The sequence below is a fragment of the Carassius auratus genome, chromosome 5 (genome assembly GCF_003368295.1).
Source record: "Carassius auratus strain Wakin chromosome 5, ASM336829v1, whole genome shotgun sequence".
Lineage (NCBI taxonomy): Eukaryota > Metazoa > Chordata > Actinopteri > Cypriniformes > Cyprinidae > Carassius > Carassius auratus.
In genome coordinates, this window is record NC_039247.1 from 10,315,128 (window position 1) to 10,338,612 (window position 23,485).

General features: G+C 37.0%; 1 protein-coding gene across 1 annotated transcript in view; it reads right to left on the bottom strand.

The window, feature by feature from the left end:
* LOC113074743 (protein spinster homolog 2-like) overlaps window positions 1-23,485 on the bottom strand; it is a 65,300-nt gene that overhangs the window by 17,539 nt on the left and 24,276 nt on the right. Inside the window, exons 3-5 of the mRNA XM_026247551.1 lie at window positions 10,272-10,408; window positions 5,931-6,082; window positions 2,528-2,594 (exon numbers count right to left, since the gene is read on the bottom strand). Of these exons, the coding sequence (XP_026103336.1) occupies window positions 2,528-2,594; window positions 5,931-6,082; window positions 10,272-10,408 (356 nt within the window). The remainder of the gene's footprint in view (window positions 1-2,527; window positions 2,595-5,930; window positions 6,083-10,271; window positions 10,409-23,485) is intronic.

A 23,485-nucleotide genomic window follows, 5' to 3' on the forward strand; every position in this document is an offset into this window, starting at 1 on the left:
TTGGCTCGCTCGCCCGCATGGAAGCAGTGCAAGCGCCTCTGTCGCTTGTGAAAGCCAAAGCAATTCTGTCTGTCAGGCGCAGTCCTCCTGGAGATCATTTATAGCACATTAATGCAAAGCTCTGCTCAAAATTGTGTCTCTTATGGGTTTGTTTGTAAAGATCTAGTCAGCTGTACTGCACACAAATTACTAATCAGTATTTTTTTTCTTAATTTCTAGTTCATTATTTAAACTTAAAATAACACATTTAAAGTAACTTATATATTAATTTTATCTTAATATACTGTTTTTTTTTTATAAATGCTTTTGTTTGGAATTTTCTATTCATTAAAAAATAAAAATAAGAATTATCAGTTTCCACAATAATTTGAAGCAGCACAACTATTTTTAACATTGATAAATGTTATGTTATGCCAATGTTTCTTGAGCACTAAATCTGTATTTATGAATGATTTCTGAAGGATAATTTAGAAAGACGCAAATTAAGTATCTAAAAATAAAAAACAGTAATTTTAAATTAATGATAATTAATGATCTCAAATAAATGCACCCTGGTGAATATGATATATATATATATATATATATATATATATATATATATATATATATATATATATATATATATATATATATATATATATATATATATATATATAATTATTATTATTATTATTCATATATATATATATATATATATATATATATATATATATATATATATATATATATATATATATATATATATATATATATATTTTTTTTTTTTTTTTTTTTTTTTTTTTTTTTTTTTACAGTATTCAGCAGTATAAATCTAATATAGCGAATAACAAGAGAGTGAAACAGATCACTGCGTCCCATTGACGTGTTGCTGTTTTCTGAACTACACTGTGATTCTGTGGACTAAATGTGTCTCTGTGTGCACTGCAGTGCTTTTGATACAGAGCTGCAGTGTCTGTAAAGCCTGGATTTGGCCTTGTTATCCCTCCATAACTAGAAAACCCAGCAACCATAAAAGAGGTCTTTGCAGCGGACCTATTTTCTGACAGTGACACTGGGACATGCCTCACAGTCTCTCTGGTCTCGATTCATATCAAAGCATGCGTTGATCAGTCATCTTGAACTCTGACTCTACCTCAGTATTAAGAGATGTTACCCTTTCCTGCTAATCTCAAGCTACTGTAGCTTCTTTTGTGCTTGTTAAGGTTAGAGCTGGGATGCCAAAGAGCAAGTGTAATCTAAGATCGAGAGATCAAGGTGCTATTTCTCCTGGCATTTCCACTCTTCGACCCGCAGAAGATTGATATTGCTCTCAATAATTAAATAAATAAATCATTAAAACACACTCCCTATTTGAGAACGGAAGGCGACTGAATCTTTAGGGCCCTGCAAAACAAGCGGAAAGTGGCAACAAAAAGTTTTTCCCCCTCAAAACAGGATATGGGCGATATGGATTACCTTTTCATCTGACTGTTGTTTTTATAGTCACTTAAAGTGCCAGTGATGATAAACAGTCCACCAAACCACGAGCATTGTCTTCTCATGGAATGTTTTACTTCATCCAAGAGCTCAAACAATGGCGCTCCAATACTGTTTGCGAAAGTGTTCCGACAAACTACTCCAAATAAAGCTATTCATGTTCCTGAGGGTCACATAACTGTTGTGTAGAGAGGTGTTTTGGTAAGCTTGAGAGGGTTTAACACTTCTTTTAAAAGTCTCCTTTTAGGCCTAAGAGCTCGACAGCCGAACCTCGTTGGAGTTTTAAGAGGCAGCCACACATCAAGCGTAATTCAAGTTCACAATAAGACCCTCGGTGGATTCTTTATGACCCCACGAAAGGAACTTGTAATGAAGCCCAACTTGAGCATTCACCTGTTAATGTTTAAACTGAACAAGCGAAGAAGCTTGTTTTAAAACAGCACTGAGCTAGTGAAGGATAAAAGAATCTAAAGCCCTCTCACTTTCTCTGAAAAGTTGTTTTGGCTCTCGCTCTCTTTTACTGCCCAACAAGTTACAGGCCACAGCTCTTCCTCTCACTCAATCATTTCATAAATTAGTAATTTTAGCTGCATTAAAAGGTGCTCAGCTCCTCTCTTTTGGTTAGTGCTGTGATACATCAAGGCTACTGAGGAATATCCCACAACAAAAGGGTCTGTGTAAGTGAGCCCCCTCTTCTCCAGGGCCTCTGCAGCACAAAGACCGCAGTGAGAACTGGGGAAACCTTGTTCTTGCATTACTTACGGGTAGCGTGTATGCGCGGGACCCGAGAGAGCTGGAGGTAATGCTAAATTAATGCACTTAATCTAGCTGGGCTGTCAGTGCCAATTCCACAGGCTTCAAAGAGGGCAGGAATGTTATGTTTCTTTTTTCAAGAGACAGGCCAAAGGTGCTTTGGGATTCACCTGTCTGCCATGGGTTTTAGGGATATTTTTAACCTGAACGATAGGAACTTGAGTGTATTTGTAGAGGCTCTGCATGCTTCCTCAAAAATATTGATACAACATAACTGAGACATTTCAACAGCTCTTACCCTCAGCGCCCAGTACCAATGCCCTCCAGCATCTTTAGCGATGGATCCCAGGATGTAGCCCAGACCGCTGCGGAGAGAGAGCAAAACATGTCATTATACACAAGCAAATATATCATATTCTAGGAATAAACATACACTCTTCATGCTGGTCATAGCTGGTATAAGCCAGGGTTATTTTAGTTTTGCGTTTTAATAAAGTTTTAACTTCTGTTTTATTTTCAATTTGTATTTTCAGTTTACTTAAGTTTTTAATTTGAATGTAGTTGACAAGTGCCCTAAACCCCTCAAAACCAGGCTATTTGACCAACTTCAAAGTTTTTAAAAAGCTGTTTTGCTATGTGCCCGCCTCCTTCACTTGGTCTTTCCCTCCCAAAGTTGTGTCATGTACCCTAAAACTTTTATTCTGGCTGAACTCAGCATGCATACTAATGCCACTGATAATGACTTTACACTGAACATCACCTCTGGCTATGTAAGACAGTCAACCACTTAACATTACTTACAACATTACTTAGGGGTTTAGAATGACAGATCTGCTCCGAGGGAAAGAGAAAGAGAGATGACTGGGGAGAGACGCCAGCTTCCCACACTGTGTCGCTTGGGTTTTTGGATGGATTTGGAGACTGTGGTTAAAATTCTAACATCAAACGTTTGCATGACCTAATTCTGAGAATCCCTGTCTGAAGTTGTAGGATATGGCTACAGAGTGCATGTGTCTCGTGTCTTTTAGTCCTTCTGAGGCGAGACTGCCTGACAGAGAGTGATTTCAGGAAAAGAGGAAGACGGCCACTCAAGGTGGGATCATTTCAACTCTGTTGGTATCTCTTCAGACGTAGACCAAACTCTCTCAGCTCTACATCCTGTTTACAGTCTGACAAAGTTTATAACTGTCCTGTTATGATCTCGGTGTGCATGAAGCACATGTGAACACTTCTCGCTGTATACTCTGTCTGTGTATGCAGATTATCTGGTTTGAGACTGTCACTGATGTTATTTGACTGAGTCGCCTGTCATCGGACTTTGTATGAATTGTTTTCTCCTCTTGGTCATAGTCTGTGTAAAAAAAAAAGTTTATTGGGCATCTTGCTGTTATTCTTTCCATCAGGTCTCAAATTTCATTTCCACAGTATTCCACCATATTCTCTGCATCAGATTCATTGTTATTCTCGTTCTCACTCTGTCTGTCTGTCTGTCTCTATCCTTTGTTTGTACATCTGTTACCAACCCTCTCACACTGCTGTGCAAAAGGAAATGAAAAGTTTTTGCTATTTTAAGGTTTATAACAATGTTGTCACTAGTGCACTAGTGAAGGTGTGTGGAACCAAAGAAACAAGAGGTACAAGCTGAATTGATCTTTTGTAGTATATTATCATGAATAAACCCAGATTAGAATTGATTTCAGAACACTGCTTTGCTTTCAAGTCTTTGTTTGAATGACAGCAGCACTCAAGCTGTGTGAACTCACTGTGGCCAGAGTGTGACAGACACACACAGTATTGATTAATAACATACACTACTGTTCAAAAGCTTGCGGTCAGATGTTAGAATGATTTCTGAAGGATCATGTGACACTGAAGGCTGAAGTAATGGCTGCTGGAAATTCAGCTTTGTGTCACAGGAATAAATTACATTTTAAAAGAATTGAAATAGAAAACAGTTCGTTTAAATTGTAATAACATTTCACTATAATACTTTTATATTTATTTTTAATTTGATCAAATTAATCCAGCCTTCGTGTACATAAGAAACTTCTTCCAAAGACACCCCAAAATTCTCAACAGTATTTTGCATTTATTAAGGAATACTCTTTACTAACAGTGTTTTGGAAAAGCAGTTACTTTTATGGCAAATCAGGCTTGGACATAACTGCAGCGTTGGAATCCTTCTGTTTAAGTTTGGAGTGTCCCTCCCAGCATTTATCCTCATACCCACTTCCTGTGTTCCCAGACGCTCGTGCCAGGCTGTCGCTCAGTAGGTAAAGCACATTGTTTATCTTTGACTGCCCCTGGAATATCCAAATGATGGACTGACCTGACCCATCAAACAATTGGAGCTTATCAGCTAATACATATTGCTCTCAACATGAGCCTTTCAATGTCAAGAACACCTTACTTAAAATGTATTAACGCACTAAACTTAACTGTTTATTCATTGAATATGATTTGGTCCTACCAATTTTATATGTCTATACATTTCTGTACACAAGCTGTCAGTATTACTCTAAAAAGTGTTTTCCATGTCCATAAGAGGACTCAAATTTCCTGCTAAACATTTATCTCGTGGCTGAAGTCACTTCCTGGAAACAGTAACAACCTGAGTGCAGATAAACATGGCTCTAGACAGGAAGCGAGGCGGCACACTACAGAATTCTAGTCTTTCACCTCTTATTGTTCGTACTGTTGATCGCTTTATTATGGCAGAACCCAGTTAGCCTGCAAATACCTCAACTCTCCTGGGACAGCTATTTTTCCATCCTGTCCTTTCCTCTAACTGCATTCAGTCTCTCATCGATACTATTACTAGCTCTCAGAACAGGTCTTTTGGTGACAGCTGCTGCGTTCAGATATTTCATTTAATAAGTCCAGTGTGGGAACAACCATGCATTTTTCTCACTCCAGCAATTTTTTGTGAAACAAGTGTTGTTGTTTGTCTTCTCCATTAGATGAATAGTTACACTGCAAGATGGCCTCCTGTATGTGAACATAATGCAGTTAATGCTGCACACATACAATCATGAATTTTTTTTATCACCTTTCCTGTTTATTTTCCCCCTTTTCTCTCCATTATTTTTCCAGCTCAGTGAACAAAAGAAAATGCCTTGGCCTGTGTTAAATGAGCGTAATATGTGAGCTTAAAGTCTTTCGCAGCAGCAGCAGATTTAGAATATCATTGTCTATTTGGCCCGTCTGAGGTGGTGACCAATTCTCCACAACTGACCTTTACTGAGTTGAGATGGTATCTGAAATTATCTGGCTGTCAGAAGCTGTTCCCTTCAGCTTCAGTTCACTTAACCTGACATGAAATGTCTTCATTTACATTACAGTTCTCCTCATGGCTGGTTAAATAGCAATAAAATGACCAGGTTGGATATCACACTGTATTATATGACTTACAATGCTTAAGTGCTATTGTAAAATGCTAAAGTGCTATTCTCTCAACACTCATCCTATCATCATTGTGGGTTTTTTCACTGAAGCTAAATGTGGCATTTATTCTAATAAGTTTTTTTTAGAGTTCTCATAATTCACTGTTTATTTATTGTTAAAAATAGCTTGTAAAAATGACAAATGGGTAATTTTAGCCATTTTGTACTTGAAAATCAATGGATGTGCATTCGTTATCAATCAGACAGTAACTGAAAGAAAATACAGTGTTATTGCAGTCATTAATATCAGATTCTCACCTTCCTAGTGGGATGGCCAAGTAGAATACAGAGAGCATCATGGTCCTTTTGTTATTTATGAACATATCTCCAATGATGGTTGGAGAGATGGATGAGTAGCTTGATTCTCCAATACCCACCAAGCATCTGGACAGCACTAACAACCAATAATACTGCAAAACAAAAAAAGCCATATGATTAGAAGAGTCCAATATCTTTTATATACTATTCAATTGGCAACTGCCTCATAACAATAGCTGTTTTAGCTATTGAGAGTGTGTTCAAGTTTGTGTGGCTTTTTTAGATGTTCAAGATTTCTTAACAAAACTGAGCATGTATTAATGGCCAAAGAGCAGTGTCCTAGATTTCTGAAACAGTGGGAACATGTGGCTGTTGTCCTCTGACCTCTATCAGCGAGAAAGGAAGCCAGACTAGGAAACCACCCTTCCCTGAAATGGCCTAGACTCATTGTATATATAGTTGTTCATGTGAAGACGTTCAACCGTGAGTGTGTAATGGACATCCATACTGCTGAGGAGAATTTGGGTCATCCTGGCAGTCGCCCAACTGAGGAGACTACTTATAGATTTCAATGTTGCTTGTGTTCACAGTCCATTTCTTTTTACGCTCTGACCTCTTTTTCTCACTCTCCTTCATAATATCTAATTTGTAGAATGTCACTGGTGGTCTCAGTCTGACAGCAGTGGGGAGTCCAGCCACACCCAGCACTGACGGAGTGAAATAAAATGTAAGGAGAACATGGAAACCCTCTAGACACACCAGGTCATCCCATTATGATAAGATGCACATATATAGCACACACAAACACATACAGATCTGCCATAGCTGACTTTGATGTGTGATATCTCCTGAGGGGGCTCAAAAAGCCACCTGACCAGCCAGATGCTGTTGTGTCAGGCTTTTGTGTACTAACAAGCTTCTTGTAAATGCTAATGAGATGCTTGTGTGTGCTTGTGCACATATAGCTATATAGTCCTTCCACCAAGGCAGCGTTTATTTGATCAGAGTCATATTGTGAAATGTTCTTACAATTTTAAAATGGTTTAAAATGTATTTTTTCCTGAGCTGCAGCAGCTATTAATTTAGTCTTCGGTGTCACATGAACCTTTGGAAATCATTCTAATATGCAGATTTGATGCTCAAGAAACAGTTCTCATTGTGTTTTTTAATAGGATTCTTTGATGCATAGAAAGTTCAAAAGAACAGCATTTATTAGAAATAGATTTTTGTAACAGTGCATTGCAATTGTTACTGGCTTCCGCATTTATAATTCTCATTTGTAATTCACACTGGATAAACACGTCTGCTAAATGAATGAATTGACGTTTAATTCATCCCATGCTTTCAAAACAGAGGCTGCATTCCTCATGTCCTTCAGCTATTCGATGGTCACTTTTCATTACTGGGATTCCCTCACTCCCTTTCCTGCTTTTCATCCTTTATTCTTTTTCACCTGACAGTCTTTGGTGTGACAGCAGCTCCACGACATACAGCCAAAACAAAAACAACTTTTCTTGCTGTTGAATGTTACATAATTCTCAGCAGGGGAATTTCTTTAGTGTACGTGACAGGAATCAGCAAAGAGAGACTGCAGCAAGCTGGGTTATCCTCTGGCACTAAAAGAGGATTTCTCTATCCCTCCCTCTCCCTCTCACTCTCTCTTTCGGCTCCTTTCCTGCTTTTCATGACTATGCTCAAAAATGACAAAAGCTATGTGCTAGTTGTTTATTGACAGAAGTGCTGTGAGGAAATAAGAGAATAGAGGGATGGCAAAGAGGGGGAGTGGATGACTGGTTGTTTGTTTTTTTATGTTTGGGTTGTCATTTGCTGAACATACACATATATGGGAGGAACTTGAAGCTGGTGGTCTATATAAGTGTCTGTGTGTGTGTGTGTGCAAACAAAAATCGCACTGGATTATTACATTTAATGGCAAAATATAATGTTTGGAAATGTAAACTGATATTTACTACTGATACACTACAGCAAAAGATAGAAAAAAGTGACTTAAAACCATTTTTTGTTGGTGAAAATACTTGGTCTAAGACTTTTGCACATTACTATATATATATATATATATATATATATATATATATATATATATATATATATATATAATATTTATTAATTTTATTTTAATTTTTTTATGTGTACATACAAAATGATAATTTATACTTACAAAGTATAATAATTTTTTTTTTTTTTTTTTGTCTTGACAGAATTTATATAGATATAATTGTATGTATTTAGGTATTACTTTCTTTCTAAGTATTCGATTAGATTTTTTTTTTTTTTTTTTTTGAGCTTGTGGTTGAGTGGTTGAAACCCCCAAAGTTGAACAACAAAGCTGACACAACTGCCTCATCTGTGAGGCTGCAGTACTGTAGGACTGACTGTACACGTCTGGCTTCCCTCATCCCTCAAAACCATATACATAAACATGAGCTTTCATATACATTCTGCATGAATATGTGCATATCTAACCACCACTGACACCCCCTGATGTTTTGTTTCCTTGTCATCTGACAAAAGCGACACAATGATTTTAAATATGGTCATGGGAATCAGACATCCTAAAGTCTCCCTTTCATTTGCCGCTTCATATTCCCTGCTTCTGTTTTTAGGATCACGGTTTTAATGTTTAACATTCAACATTCAAAATCTCATTAAAAGAAGCCGAACGTCAAGTTCTCTGTGTAAATATGAGATGATCTGCAGATTTCTCTTGGTGGAGAACGTTATATAACAGCTCACGTCTGTGGGTCGGATGATTGACAGATAAAGGGATATCTGCAGTCTCCGCACTCATGTATGCATATGTGCATGCGTGTGCGGTCCTGGAGGATCATGTGACTTTGATGCAGAGTGGCTTGTTCTGTCAGTATCGACTCAGTATTGCAGATTGAGGGGATTAGTGCATATAACCCCCCTACGTGACGTTTGGCTGCCATGATCCGCACACAAATACACACTATGTCACAAGATATCACTATAATCTCGTATCGTAGCCAAAAGGAACATTCCTCCGTTGTCATTTTGTACTCTTGCTCTCATTAACATGGCCTTTTAATTAGCTTCTGCTCTCTATCTCTGTAGCGATAACCTCCCTGGAGTCTTACGCCACACGCACACATACATTTTGATTGAGATGGTCTGTGAGGGGTTCTAGACGACAAGCATCAGTGTAATTTTCATGTTGTTGTTTTTGTTGTTGTTTTGCCTGCCGTACTCAGATTGTCTTTAATGTTTTCTTACTTTCTCTCAGCATAGGTTTATGACTCATGAATCATCCTGTTCATGCAAATTTTAAAGAAGCTGTTTAAATACATGTCAAACATATTTTCTATTCTTATGGTATTATCTGTAACTATAATGACTAAAGTAAATATCATAACTTCCACTTATACTGTCTATGATATTATAAATATACATTTTGTCGAAAAATGTATTTATTGGCATTGATGTCGTCACATTATAGTACCAAAGCCAAAAGAAATGATTAAAATAATGTCAAGGAAATTAATAATTATAAATAATGGAAAAAGATTTATAATGATTAATGACCAAAGTCTGCATGACCCAAAAAATAAAAATAAGAAATTAAACATAAAACATAATAATGTACAGAGCAATGTTAACCGCAGCAAACAGCTAGGCCTTGGCTTTTGTGAATAAGGCTTTTAAGTCGAAATGAGTGTGTTTGACTTCTGAATGATTTGAATATTCAAAGGGTAGATTGGTTCAACTCGTTAGTTTTAAATACCAGTGGCAACAAATGCTTTTTTGATTTGTAATTTTAGTGCCTTTTTTGACTCTTAATGACGAGGGACTGGATAAAACAGAGTAAGATATAGAGAGAAGACATATAAGATGACGAACAGCAGTAGAGCTGTACCAAGAGATCTTCTGAGACAGGCCTAGTGTTATGCTAAGTGAGCATGTCATTTAATCATTTCATCTTAGCAAAAGAAAAAAAAAAGCAACGGGTGAGCGAGAGAGAACAAGAGCGAGAGACATCTAAATAATAAAGTACACTGAGTTTTTTTTTTATTATATGTGAAATGGGTCCTGCTATGCTGAATGACAGTAGTGTAGTTTCTAAGTGCTCTCAAATGAGCCAGAAACTGAATGAGCTCAAGAGATGCTACTGCTGGGCTGGGTTGCTGTTCTGCTTCTAATAATAGACAACTATTACTGCAAGAACAAACCTAACTCTTTCTGAGCAAAAACAAACTACATTTATATTTTCAAAATTCCCCTAAAGGGACAGTCATGACATGATTGGTTCTGAGCAAGGTTTAGGCTGCTGCCTGTAAAGGGGAAAGAGAGTATGGCACTTACATCTTTGGTAATAAAGGAGCTTAGCAGCGTCACAAAGGACCAGAAGAAGATTCCACAGCTCAGAATGATCTTTCTGTTGAAGCGGTCCCCCAGGTAGCCAAAAATGGGTGCTGCCACCATGAAACTGCAGATGAAGACTGGAAAGAAAAACAGAAAACAGATACATTTAACTTTCACATTTATCTCATGCTTGGTAGCATTCATGTGTAGTCAGAATCAAAATGACATGCTGGTCAGTTCTTAAAAAACAAGTCCACTCTTGCAGATGGAAGTTAAATACTGATTCATGTAACCATGCCAACTTGTGAATTCACATCCTTATTCTTTAAAAAAAGGAGGAAGCTTTAAGCTTTGAGATTCCCTTTCAGTTTCCCTAATTCACTTCCTACCCACACTCCCCGCTATGTATGACTGCACGGTAACCAATGTGCAGAAAAAACCTTCTCACAAGACTGTTCTTATCACAAGAGTGCTTTAACCAAGTTATCCATGACGGTACATTTGCTTAAAGGTGTCAGAATTCACATCATGGATTAAGATGTCACATGCATCTCTCTCTCTCTCTCTCTCTCTCTCTCTCTCTCTCTCTCTCTGTATATATATATATATACATATAGATTGTTTTTCTTTTGTAAATGTCATTTTATTGCATTTTTAAAAATGTCTTTGTTTAATTTGTTTCATATTTTGATCATTTCGGTATATTTATTTTTTACATTTCTTTTATTCTGTTTTACTTTAATTTTGTATTTTATATATATATATATATATATATATATATATATATATATATATACACACACAAATAGATATTTCTGTATTATAGGTCCATTAAATTTTTCAACCATTTCTATATTTCTATACTTAGAAAGTACTTTATTAAGAGCTGAAAATTGCATCTTCCTGTAAAAATTCCTGTAAAAACACCCAGATAGAGATACCATAAAAGATTCTAAATCCTTCAGCTGCTGACGTGACAACTCCTGCTGGTTTTGAAGGAAGTTACATCTGAAATGCTTTAGTAATGAGTTTGCATACATGACACGAGGCTAAAAAGGCTGAAGTTTCAGCCATCCTCCACCTTTGATCAATGGCTATGTTTGGATATTTAATAACTCCCAATTTCTGCGGAAGGCTGAATTTGCTGAAGCCACACAGAAACATTGCCCTGTGTTATCCTTGGCTGCTTGTTCAAGCCAAACCCGACCCAACTTGAGTATATCCACTCTAGAAACAGGCACGGAGCCCACACCGAGTCTGCTGGGAAATCAGCACTCTCTCCACATACTCCATTCTGTACAAATTACAGCCGCACTATGCTACATAATCTGCTATTTTATCCCTGAGTTCTCTCACTTAGTGATCGTAATTAGGCTGCCTTTGAAAATCATTCCAAAAATGAATACGATTTCAGAAAGCTCCATGTTGAGTAAACGCAGCAATAAAAGTGAGTTAAAGTAGTAGTTCACTTCCAGGCAGGTCTGATTTGATAAAGAGGCTGCTGTGAAATGAGATGATAGTGAAACTGGTGCAGTTGTGCAAAATTTTTGTCTCAAAACTGAAGACACAGAAGGATCAAAGTAGAACTTTGTTGTTTTATGACAAGCAAAAAGTCTTGTGAATGAATGTCTATAATGTGCATTTAATCAGAGGTTACATTTTCACATACTGTATGATATACTGAATGAAGAGGCTGAATACCTTTGGGCATTTAAGCAGACATCAACTAAAGCAATCAAGACCTCTACCTCTTTCTGAGATGTTGATCTCCTCCCATTCCCCTGAGCCGTCTGAGCCATGTCCTCTATTAATGACCACACTTCTTGTCTGTGTTCATCACATCATACAGCACTGCACATCAGTTACACCACTGTCTCTATGTGTGTGACTGTGAGACAGAGACACACAGTGTCCAGAGAGAGTGAACATACGCCCCGGCACCAAACCCACAACATGTGTTCAAGTGAACGACTCCTGAAATATTCATTATTATAGCTTTCCCTGATGAAGTCTTCACTCTAAATTAGCATGTTAGACAGATCAGGATGTCGCTTCTGAATAGGGTGACTTTCATGTTAAGGGCAGATTCCTGACAGAGTGACAAAGACTAGACATTTACATTTACATTTTGCCATCTAGCAGATGCCGATTCAGAGGAATTTACAAATGAGAAACAAAGTAGACAAGCTACTAGAGCAAGCACGCACTTTAACCTTTTCTCCGGCATGCTTTAGCTCATTAAAAAGGGCTGCATGGTCTGTTCCAGCCACAAATAAAGCAAAAATTATCTTCATGCTGAAATAATCTATATTAAAGCTCTTACGCAGGTCAAGAGAATGCTTAATTTTGATCCTCACAGTTCAGCAGCAAATATTTTTTTCTTAACTAACCAATGACCTGTGTACTGTATTGACCATTATTCCAATCAGCTGCTTGTCTTCATTAGCATTTTATAGCATTTATTTATTGCTATGTAATTTAATTACTTCACCAAAATAATTTAATTACTATTAAACTCTTTTTGCTAAACATTTGTATTGAGGAAGAAATGACATGATACATGGTTTTCCCTGTATTTTCCCCTTTGCAAGTTGCTCTGGCCTGAAGTTATTCCCCTGGAGCTCTTGAGCATACCTCCTCATGATAGTATTTCTGAGAAGGCCTGAGGCATGTCACACACCTCACCTGTCCTTCCAGGTCACTAATGTGGGAACTTTCTGACTGCTTTATGTGACCTCCAATGGTGTTTTTCTGAGGGGGTTTATTAAGAAAACATGAGCAACTGTGTAATGTGTTTCAGGCGACTGATTCACTGCCTGTAAATGTCATTCTGGATTCCTTCTCATTTAGAGTGCAATGTTCCTCTGTCATTCACCGCTATTTGCCTTCTATTTAAAATTCATGCTGTCTTGAAACTGTCAGAAAAGCTCCCGGGTAGATGAGTGCACGCACTCACACTCAGGGCCGGGTTTACCTCTTTTCATGACATAGGAAAAACAAATTTTTCGCCCCCCTTCCCTATTAATATAATAGGCCTAATATTACTTCCCAAGCGTACAAATATATTTCTTAACCAGTGGAAAAGTTATAGAGTTTTCTATTGCAATATGCTTTCTGTTTATTCAATGAAAATGTAGCTCTTAATTTGTTTGAGAAGTCAGAAAGAGTCAAGACCATACAATTAATAGACACGCCATACCGCTTCGGGAGTTATTTCTCTAATTAAATGGCCAGGAGTAATCTGAACAAGACATTGTTCAGATTATTTATTTCAAGACATGTGACATGTTTCCATCCTGAAATGTGCTGAACTATTTTTTTTTCCACATCTCATCTCAAACCTTCCATTGCAAATTTCAAACCATCATTTAAGAGCTAATAACAGAGGCTTGAGCCATTGATATGCAGGCTAAAGCAGTTATTAATGCAGTTATTAGAGAAAGAGAGAGAGATTTTAAACACGTGTGAATACTTGCATCTCTCAGCAGTGTTTAGCAGCAGCTTCTACTAATAGTGAATCTTTAAGTTAAACTGATAAATTTGCGGGGCGGCGCTGACGACAAGTTTCTGTCATCGTGTGTGCGCTAGTGCATGTGTGTGAATCTGTGAGAGAAAACCAGAGAAAGCCTGATTTAATTTTTTACCTTATTGTTTGTTGTATTTATTTGCTCAGTGTCTTCTGAGGTTTTGGTTCTTTTATTGTTGTAGATAATCCATAGTATAACAAAATATTATATATCTCTACATTGTGTTTGACCCAAACCCTCCCCCGGGAGAAGCAAGCATAGGCACGTGCCTATGTGCCTATACGTACATCCAGCCCTGCTTACACTCTGTTATCCTCCTCATTTTTTTTCCCTGAGGGATGAAAGATGATATAATGATGGATTACATCCCATCCCAGTTCTGACAGAGAATGACAAACACTGCACATTCACCCCTTCCTTACTTTCTTTCTTTAACCCGTCTGTCAGAGTGTCGTTACCCTTTATATATGGTCTTTGTCATGCAAGACCCCACTAGTTCTTCAATTGTTTTTAGCAACAGGAACGAGAGAGACTAACTGCACTGGCTTAATATATAAAGTAGGTTATTTGTATATACAACACATATTGAAAACCATCTTGGAGACCATGGAAAAGTCCTTTTCTGGAATATTTCTTTGGGTTTCACACAAACTTTGCATTATGTTTTCAGTCAGAAGAAATGGTTTCAGTGATTGTGGCGCAATGATTCATTGTAGGAATTTAGTGTAGCTACTTGTCTATGGCAAGCAGATCATGTGAGACGCACACTATACTAATAGTAGACACAGAAGATCAAGGTAAATGTTACATGTATAATGTTGCCTATAGAATGGTATGAATGCTGGTGAAAAAAAAAGCCTTTTTAAAATGAGAAATCATTTTAGAATCGACTAAATACAGTCATTTACATTAGTTGACATTATCTGAAATGACTCTTAATGTTACCGTATATGATTTTATAGGATCAAACCATATTTCAACTGTATATCAGTGTTTCCTGCATTGCTCTTCCAATTCATGAACTAATGAATCGGTTATTTTTAGTGATTCAAAATCAAACGGCATGAACAGAGTAGCCCAGTTCATGAACAAAAATGACTCATCTGAGCCGATTCTTTTAATGAATTGTTCTAAAAAGGAACATTTCTGGAGTTGTATTGATTTAATCTGACATTATCAAACAGAGAAGTTACTAAATCAGAATCTGACTCACTTACTGAATTGAAACTTATCATCATTATCAACGTTTGTTTTCTATAAAGAAATACTTTTATGCAGCAAGGGCGCATTAAAGTGATGAAATGTGACAGTTCAGGCTTTTCAAATCTTTTTTTTTACTTTCAAATAAATACTGTTCTTTTGAAATTTCACTTGATAATTGAAGTAAATTTTTTTGGAAATTGTTTTTAAACAAGAAATAAACATTTTAAATAAATGTACTTCTCATAGTTCAGTAAGGTGGAATTTCTAAAGAAACTGTCTGCACTTCCTGTATCTTCATGACACTCTCAGTGCATTCTACACACTTCATTGTTAGCAACATACCAAACCTCTGATCTAAAAGCTAATTCTTTTAAATGTTTACTGACTAAAGGAACAACCAGATTTTTCGCACAGTGCCTGAGATGCCACACACCTGAAACATCTCAGTTTCGAATTTTGCGGCCGATGCTTGACAACAGGACTATGAAATAGCAGAGATGCCAGTTTACATTCCGCCTCCTGTGAATTGCTGTAAACTGAAGAAACCCAACCTGCGTCTGCTTATGAAAATTACAGCCCGATGCAAATCATATAGTGAAATTAACCGCTTTAAATCACATCACAGAAAAAACAACAGGCCTGGTAGAGGGGCCGAGAATTGCCATTGTGTTTGAAACATTATGCTGGTAATAGGCTCATTAGGCAATTTTACACTTCTAAACAACACATATTTGGGCTGTGTCAAAATGAATGAAGCATCTAGAGCTCCTACTCAGCCTTCCCCAAGCAGCCAATGGCGATTTGAGCCAGTGTGGGCGAGTGTGATTTAACGGGCAGAAGTGGGTCATGTGTGGTGGGCTATAGCTGTGGATGACTAAACTAATGACATCACACTGAATTTAATTTGCTTAGATATCTTTCATTCGCAGCGCTCAAAAAACACCTCAACTTCGTGACTCAGCCTTCAATCGTAGTCGAGGTAGGAGTGAGTGATGTAATACGTGTAGGAGTAGCCTCAGAAAATAATGAGACGTACACCTTTCAAATCAATATCAATCAATGGTCATTTTCAGGTCCTTTTCATTTAATAGATCATATTAAATCTTATTCAGTTAATTATGAGTTTGAGTGTCTGTGTAGGCCGAATCGAAGGATACTAATGCTTCCTTTGATCAAAGACCAAAGCTTTCTTAGAGACATGATACTATGACAACAGAGAACTATACCTGTTACTGACTCAGTCTACAAGAATTACCCACGCTTTAAGCAGCATTGTCCCGCTGTCAAGGAGAAACACACTCGGCCATGAAGCCTCAACCTGTGTGACAGTAATGATTTCTGTTCTCCTCTAATCATTTTTTTTGGGACTGCAGTCAGATGGTGTGTGAGTAGGTGTTTGGTCACAGAAAAATTGTGACTAGATAGTCTAAGCAGAATCAGTCAAGAGGACATGCACAGAAACATCACCTCAGGGTGGAATGCACAAAAAGAGTTTTGACTTTCTGAGGGCAAAGCAGTCAGGGACACTTATTCTTTTAGAAAGTGCTTTAAAAGCTTTTGCATTCAAATTGCTGGTATAGAGATGGAAAGCATTATACAACAAGTTAATAAGGGGAAGGCTAAGCTCAGTGAAGAAATCTTTATTAGCTGGAAAGTGTGAGGGACACCCGATTAAAAGGCATTTGTGTCATGAATGCAGCATTACATGAGGAGTGTATAAAGTGAAATTGCATCTATAGAGACAAAGCAGAAGGGTCTTGATTAATTGTTTTTAAAAAATAGTTTGTAGGAGACAAAACAGAGTAACACTTTATTTTAAGGACCAGTTCTCACTATTAACTATCTGCTTACAGTTGTTCATGTATGTCATATCAATGTGTCTTTGTGTGAGTGTAGGCCTATTTGTTTTTGTATGTAAGATACTAAACTCTTTAGATGACATTCAAGTCCATTATCTGACCTTGGAGGACACACTATCTCTGTTCTCCTACTGTTTTTCTGTAAGGAATCTCTTCACTGAGCCAGTGGAGTGTGTTCATCATACTAAATCATCATACTTCTCTTATCGGCTCTCTCCAGCTTTGCAAATGTTTTTATAACTTCTTGATCTCATGATCTTATAGCCAGGCATGTAGGGTAATCTAATAGACAGACCTTGGCCTTTAAATGTGATGTTCAACCAATATAAACAGACAATGAAAAAGGGCCCAGCTGTTAAGTACAGCAGTGTTTGGGGTGTTTATAATGACACTTCACTTGAGATAGTTACAATATTTAGAATTTCATTTGGGGATATGTCACACCATCATTACTTCTCATTCAGTTTGTGCTACAATGACAAGTGCAGTATGTCGTGCTTTGACATGTGAAGATGATCTTTCACCTGCCAAGACATTAGTGACATTCTTGATTTGATTGAATTCCTGATGTGTTAGGTGTTTCAGGTAATGGTCATGGGAATATCAATGTAAAATATTTGAGATGAAAAACAAGTCCTTAGATGGTTAAAAGGCTGTGTGCTGGTAAAGAAGGAACTCAAAGATTATCTAGGAGAGTGTACATTCTCTCTACCATTGAACTAGAGTTTTGTTTTTGTATATTTATCACTGGACAGTGACTGAGTCAGGTGCATGAAGGTATGCAGGTGCTGAATTTCTAACGAAAATGGGCTGGCCAATCTTAGTCAGCAGTTTTCAGTTTGTCACACTTATTCCAGGAAATGCAGTTTGTTTTTCAAAAAAATGTATTAAAAATTTACCATCTTTATTGACCGTTGAAGTTCCTAAACCCTGTCATGAAATGATTCCTTTATGCAACTACACAGAGATATAAAATACTGTTCATGAGTTTGGAGTCTGTATGTAAATGTTTTTGAAAGACATTTCTTATGCTCATATTTTGAAAATATTTTTCAATATCAATACAATTTAAAATAACCATTTTAAATTTTTATATAAATATTTAAAAATTTTCAAATGTAATTTATTCTTCTGATGGCAAAGCTGAATTTTTAGCAGCCATTACTCTACGTAGTCTTCAGTGCCACATGATCCTTTATTATTCTAATATGCTAATTTGCTAAGAAACATTTCTTATTAATTTATTTTAATTAGTAATGTTGTGTTACATTAGAAACATCAAAATAGTCGCCTTTGAGCAACTGAACATATCCTTGCTGAATAAAGGTTTTAATTTATTGAAAAAAATTAAAATAAACATACCTAATTTCAAAATCTTCAACGGTAGTGTACATTAGTCGAATGTGAAGCATTTTTAGTTGTCATTTCACAACAGATTTCCTAGAAAATATTGGTAATGTACTATTAAAGGGATAGTTCACCCAAAAATGAAAATTCTGTCTGAAGGGTTAGAGAGCTCTCAGAATGCATCAAAAATATCTTAATTTGTGTTCCGATAATGAACGGAGGTCTTACGGATTTGGAACGACATGAGGGTGAGTGACAGAATTTTCATTTTTGGGAGAACTAACCCTTTAACTGTAAACTATTTTCTGTAATAGGTCTAAAATCACAGAACTATCGGATACAGTGAATCTTGTATGTCCCATCCATTCTTTCTCCAGCGTGCTCAGACAAATGACAGTCTTTGGACTTTGCAGGTGCAGAGAGACAGATTCTGAGGAAGTGACATTAAACAGGAAACTGTCTGACATCTGTGTATATTTGTGCATGTGGATGGTTGAATACCTGCATGTGGCTTTTCTCATTGTATGTTCACAATCTATACAGGTCTCAACAGAATATGAGAGGATGTTGAGTTGTTTGAAAGTGAAAAGACAGCACAATGAAACAAGCCAATACAAACAGATAAAAGTAACGTGGAAGCTGAACAAAGAGATTCAAAGCTCAGCTTTTTATAAAGGATATAATAACACAGTAAACAGAGGTCACCTCGTATTTACTGTGTGTTAAGATAAATTGTCCTGAAACTCAGCATTACAGCAGTGAAATGTAATACATCACATCTGGGAGAAGAGCAAAGCTGCTGCTCTAGAAGTAGACAATAGGCCTGTCTTTAAAACAGAACTAACAGTTGATACTCCTAACCCTGGAGTGAAATAGTCACTAACTTTAATAACTGTTTAGCCACTGCAAAAATACACCATCTACTATCACTTCTCATACACTTCTGTCAATGTTTAGCGCTAGCAGGAAGGAAAACGGATGCATCACAGCTGCGATGATGGAAAGATTTCAAGTGACTATTATTCTGGTCTGTTCAAAACTGTGAGAAAAAAGGCTGATGACAACTACTTAGCCATTAGCTCAGGGGCAGCCTGTCCATGAATTAGCTGCCCACAGTCCATCCCTCCACTTCCTCATACACAGAGAAAGAATGTTCCATAAAGATTAGTAATGTGCTTAAGCAAAGTGGACTTTAATACTAGAGAAGTCCTTAAAACGTGGGTAAATGGACTTTATACAGCTGAGGCACTTTTAGCACGATAAGGGAGAAGTGGCAACAGATTTGGATTCAGTTAGATGTCACAAAGCCGTAGCATTCAGAGGTTTTGTTTCACTTTAAGGTGGAATTCACAAAGCTATAGATTTGTTTATGAACATGCACAGGGTTTTATAAGACAGCTGGACGTTTGCAGACAGAATAATGGGAATAACATTAAGCACTGAATGGAAGATAACAAAAAGCACTTTTATGTGGTTTACAGCATGCAGTATCATTTTGAATTGCTGTTTTTTTGTACGCCCATGCTAACTGTACTTTTTATGTGAAAGCCGTTAGAAACAAAAATGTGTGTCTGTGTAGGTTTGTGGGAGGGAGAGCAGGAACAGTTTTTGGATAAGTGCTGGGATAATGAGGCTGACCTGTCCCAGGTCCTTTTTAGATAAAAAAAAAAAGGCAAATTAGTAATTAGCAAAAATGCTACAAGAAAAAAGAGAGAGAGAGAGAAAAAAAGAGATACAAAAAATGCTAGCACTCTAACAGTATATCAATTAGAGTTATGACTGGGTAGGTCTAGTTTAGGATACAAATGATGAAAATGATATCAATGAAGTGTAATGCTTTTCCACTCTCCATAATAACAATGAGAATGCAGGGGGAAAAAATTTAAAGCGAAACCTACCTGCTAAAACAATTTCAAGACAAAACGCTCCGAACAATGCTCTAAATGATGATGTATCATAAAACTATGCAAGGCACTAATCTTTCAAAATCTTCTTCGGAAAAATATCTATTGTGCAAAATGTTATTGCAACTGACAACACAGTGACTAAGCTTGACACCCAAAAACATATTCACATCAAACAAACACCTGTTGCATACCACTGCTGAAGAGAACAAAAGTATGAAAGTATGAAAAATATTCCAGTTACCAGTTGGTGTGGAATAACCACAACAGTTCCTCTTAAAATTATGTAACATTTTAAAGTAAAACCTGATACATCACTTTTAAACCTCTATGTAGGTTTTTAAGAAAATGCCATTAAATTATGCAAGTTTCTATCCAAGGATGTTTAGCGTATCTACTGATATACAGTATCTGATGGAAATGCTCATCTATTCCTAAACTTGTGTCAACATAATATATATATATATATATTTTTTTTCATACATAAATGTTGATACTTGATAAGTGTTGTGTATAGTTTGGAAACACTTATTGTGAACTGCTTACAGGCCATTCCTGTTGTGTTTGTCAGATTCTTGTATTGACATGTGGCATCCAGACAGAAGCGGCTGTCATGCTTATGACGGATGTATCTGTGCGTCTACCCCGAGACTCCACCTTTGGATTTTTCTCACTTAACCTTCATGCTCATGCATACCTCCGTCAGAATTCCCCCTCAATGAAGGGCTTAGCTGACGCTTTCGCCACAACACAAACACACAGGGCTGCCTTCCCAGCTGAACATCACCAGCATTCCTATCATTTACTACATGGCAAACCATTTCAAAGAAACTACTTCAGACTTCAGTAGTCTTGGTGGGTGTGTTTGATTTATGTGTGTGAGCATGCATGCATGTTTCTTGACCTATTATGTGTAAGTTGTTGGGTAAAGCTTCCCTGAATTAGACCACACTGTTTGTAGCTTACCAAAATATAGCAATACAATTTTTTTTCTTTAAAAAAGTAAAAAAAAAAAAAAAAACACCACGATCAGCACTGCCAAGGTTCTGGGGATGAACCTTTGCCATTGTATAGCCCGCAATGTGGAAGTGGTGGTAAATGGTGTTAGGTTGTTCCGCTTTTCACCACTAACTATTAGCTCTCAGCTGCACTTGTGCCTTTCAACAGATCTGAGAGGGAAGAGAGGAGCACTGCTGATGAAAAGGAAGATCAACTCAACACTTTTCAGCTAAATAGTGTTAGCAGAGAGAGTGTGTGGACATTTACATGGTGTGTAGGCACACATCATGCACAGAAACACACTTCTTTGAACAAACACAGTTGCATTTTTACAACCTTCCACACATAGAATAAACATCCACTTGAGGTTTCAAATTTAATCCAGATGAAGATTTATATTCAGAATTTAAATCAGTTTGGTGCAAAAAAAAGCTGTGTTGGAGAAGCTATTTTGAAGCCAGTAAACATTTTAAGTAATATAGCTCATTTTAAACAGATTTGTTTTCTATTTCTAATTAACTAGAATCTTTTGAATCCATTCACCATCATGACGCTAAATGCAATTAGAGTAATTGCCGCTAAATGCAACAAATAAAACTATAAATACTGAAATGTATGTAATGAAAATGATGATGAACAGCAACATTTACCTATTTTAACAGAGAAAGATATCAAATGTAATACAAGGACTTGAAATAAAGCAGTAAACTGTTTCTTTGGACAGATTTTTTAGAATGAACTGTATGAAGCAGTGAGGACAGGTTTTTTTGAATGAATGAATGTGTAACAACAAAGCTTTTTATTGTGTAAATAGCTGAGTCACTGTCACCCTCTAAGAAAATGTTGTCAAACTGTAAAACTGGGTGCATCACTAATCTTATTCAGTTACTGTATTTCCCAATACTGTACAGGAAATATTTTCTGACACTGAAATTCCTTCACCACATTTAAGATAGAAATCAGCCATACTTGGGAAATTGAGCTTTAACTGTATTTTTACAGTACTGGCCTTGTTTAGAAACCAGAATTGAGTCAAGAAAAGATAATATCCTGCAATTTTCTTGCTTACGGCTGGTTAGACTCTATGTTATAGCTGGGAGCTGGTGTATGAGAAGCGTGGGATATGGGCTTTTTTAAAGCGGGTGTGGAGTTTTCCTCTCCAGCCCAGAGCTGTACATCTAATGATAGGCCAGCATTCAAATGACAGAGTGTGTGAATGTGTGTGTCTATGCTGAGGTCCTTGCCAAAGCTGTTTAAAACCAATGTGACAAATTTACTCACATTTTGGTAAGTCTAAATGCACACAAACGTCCACCCACACCCATATAATATATCAAAAGGATCACACCCATCACACCCAACGGTGGCATTTTCAAAAACTTGCACTTTAAAACCCGTTTTCAAAAATATGTTTATATGTCATGTAAACGAACAGGCAAAACGCAAAAAAAGTTTCCTGTTTTTGTCTGAAAACGATGTTGTGTAAACGGCCCCTTGATGTACTGTAATAAATGGTTTGACCTTGAGAGAAGGAGCTGTATTGTGTGTGTGTGTGTGTGTGTGTGTGTGGATGGGTGGTTGAGTCCACAGGGGACAGAGAATAGACTCTCGCCTTTTATTGATTTGTGCATGTCTTCATCATACAAGAAAATACTCTAATCTAATTCTAATATCATTTAGGGTCATTGTCAAAAGTGCTTCGCTGTGTTGCCCAGTAAGAGAGCTTCAGGACAGATATGATTGGGTCTAATGATTTTGTCTTTTTATTTGCTCGCTCCGTTCCTTTAATACAGAGAGAGAAACTGTCCAAACAGACTATGAAAGCGTAAATGAAAGAGAGGACGCCTTTGTGAATCTAATATGAGGCGGGGTCACTCACTGGCTTTGAGGTTAATGCTTGATGTGATTGGCTGCAGGGTTTTGATTGACATAAAGCTCTGCGAGAGAGTGCTGAGGATCAGGGTTGGGTTTAAGGGGGATCAGTGAAGCCCCTGTTCCCTTTGAGACATGGTCTAAAAATGTCCAGTTTTTTGTGTTGTGCACACACACATTTCATTACTTTTTACTGAAAAATGAGCTTAATTTTCATTAAAATTATGCATGTCAAAATGTTATTTAGTTAGTTGAAATATGACCTTGACATTTCTTTGTGAGATTCACCAATCTGCTCTAAAGCTGATTCAAACTGCAAGACCTCTGTATCTATTCATAGCATGTGCAGCGATGTGGATTTGCTGTATTGATTGCTCATTACCCAGTGTCAGAGCCAAGCTGAAAGAGAGAATTGGTTTTTATTTTTCTCTCGGTTTTCATATTGACGTGGCTGTGGATCATTACATCTCTGTGCCATTGACTGTGGAACTGATAAGCAGGTG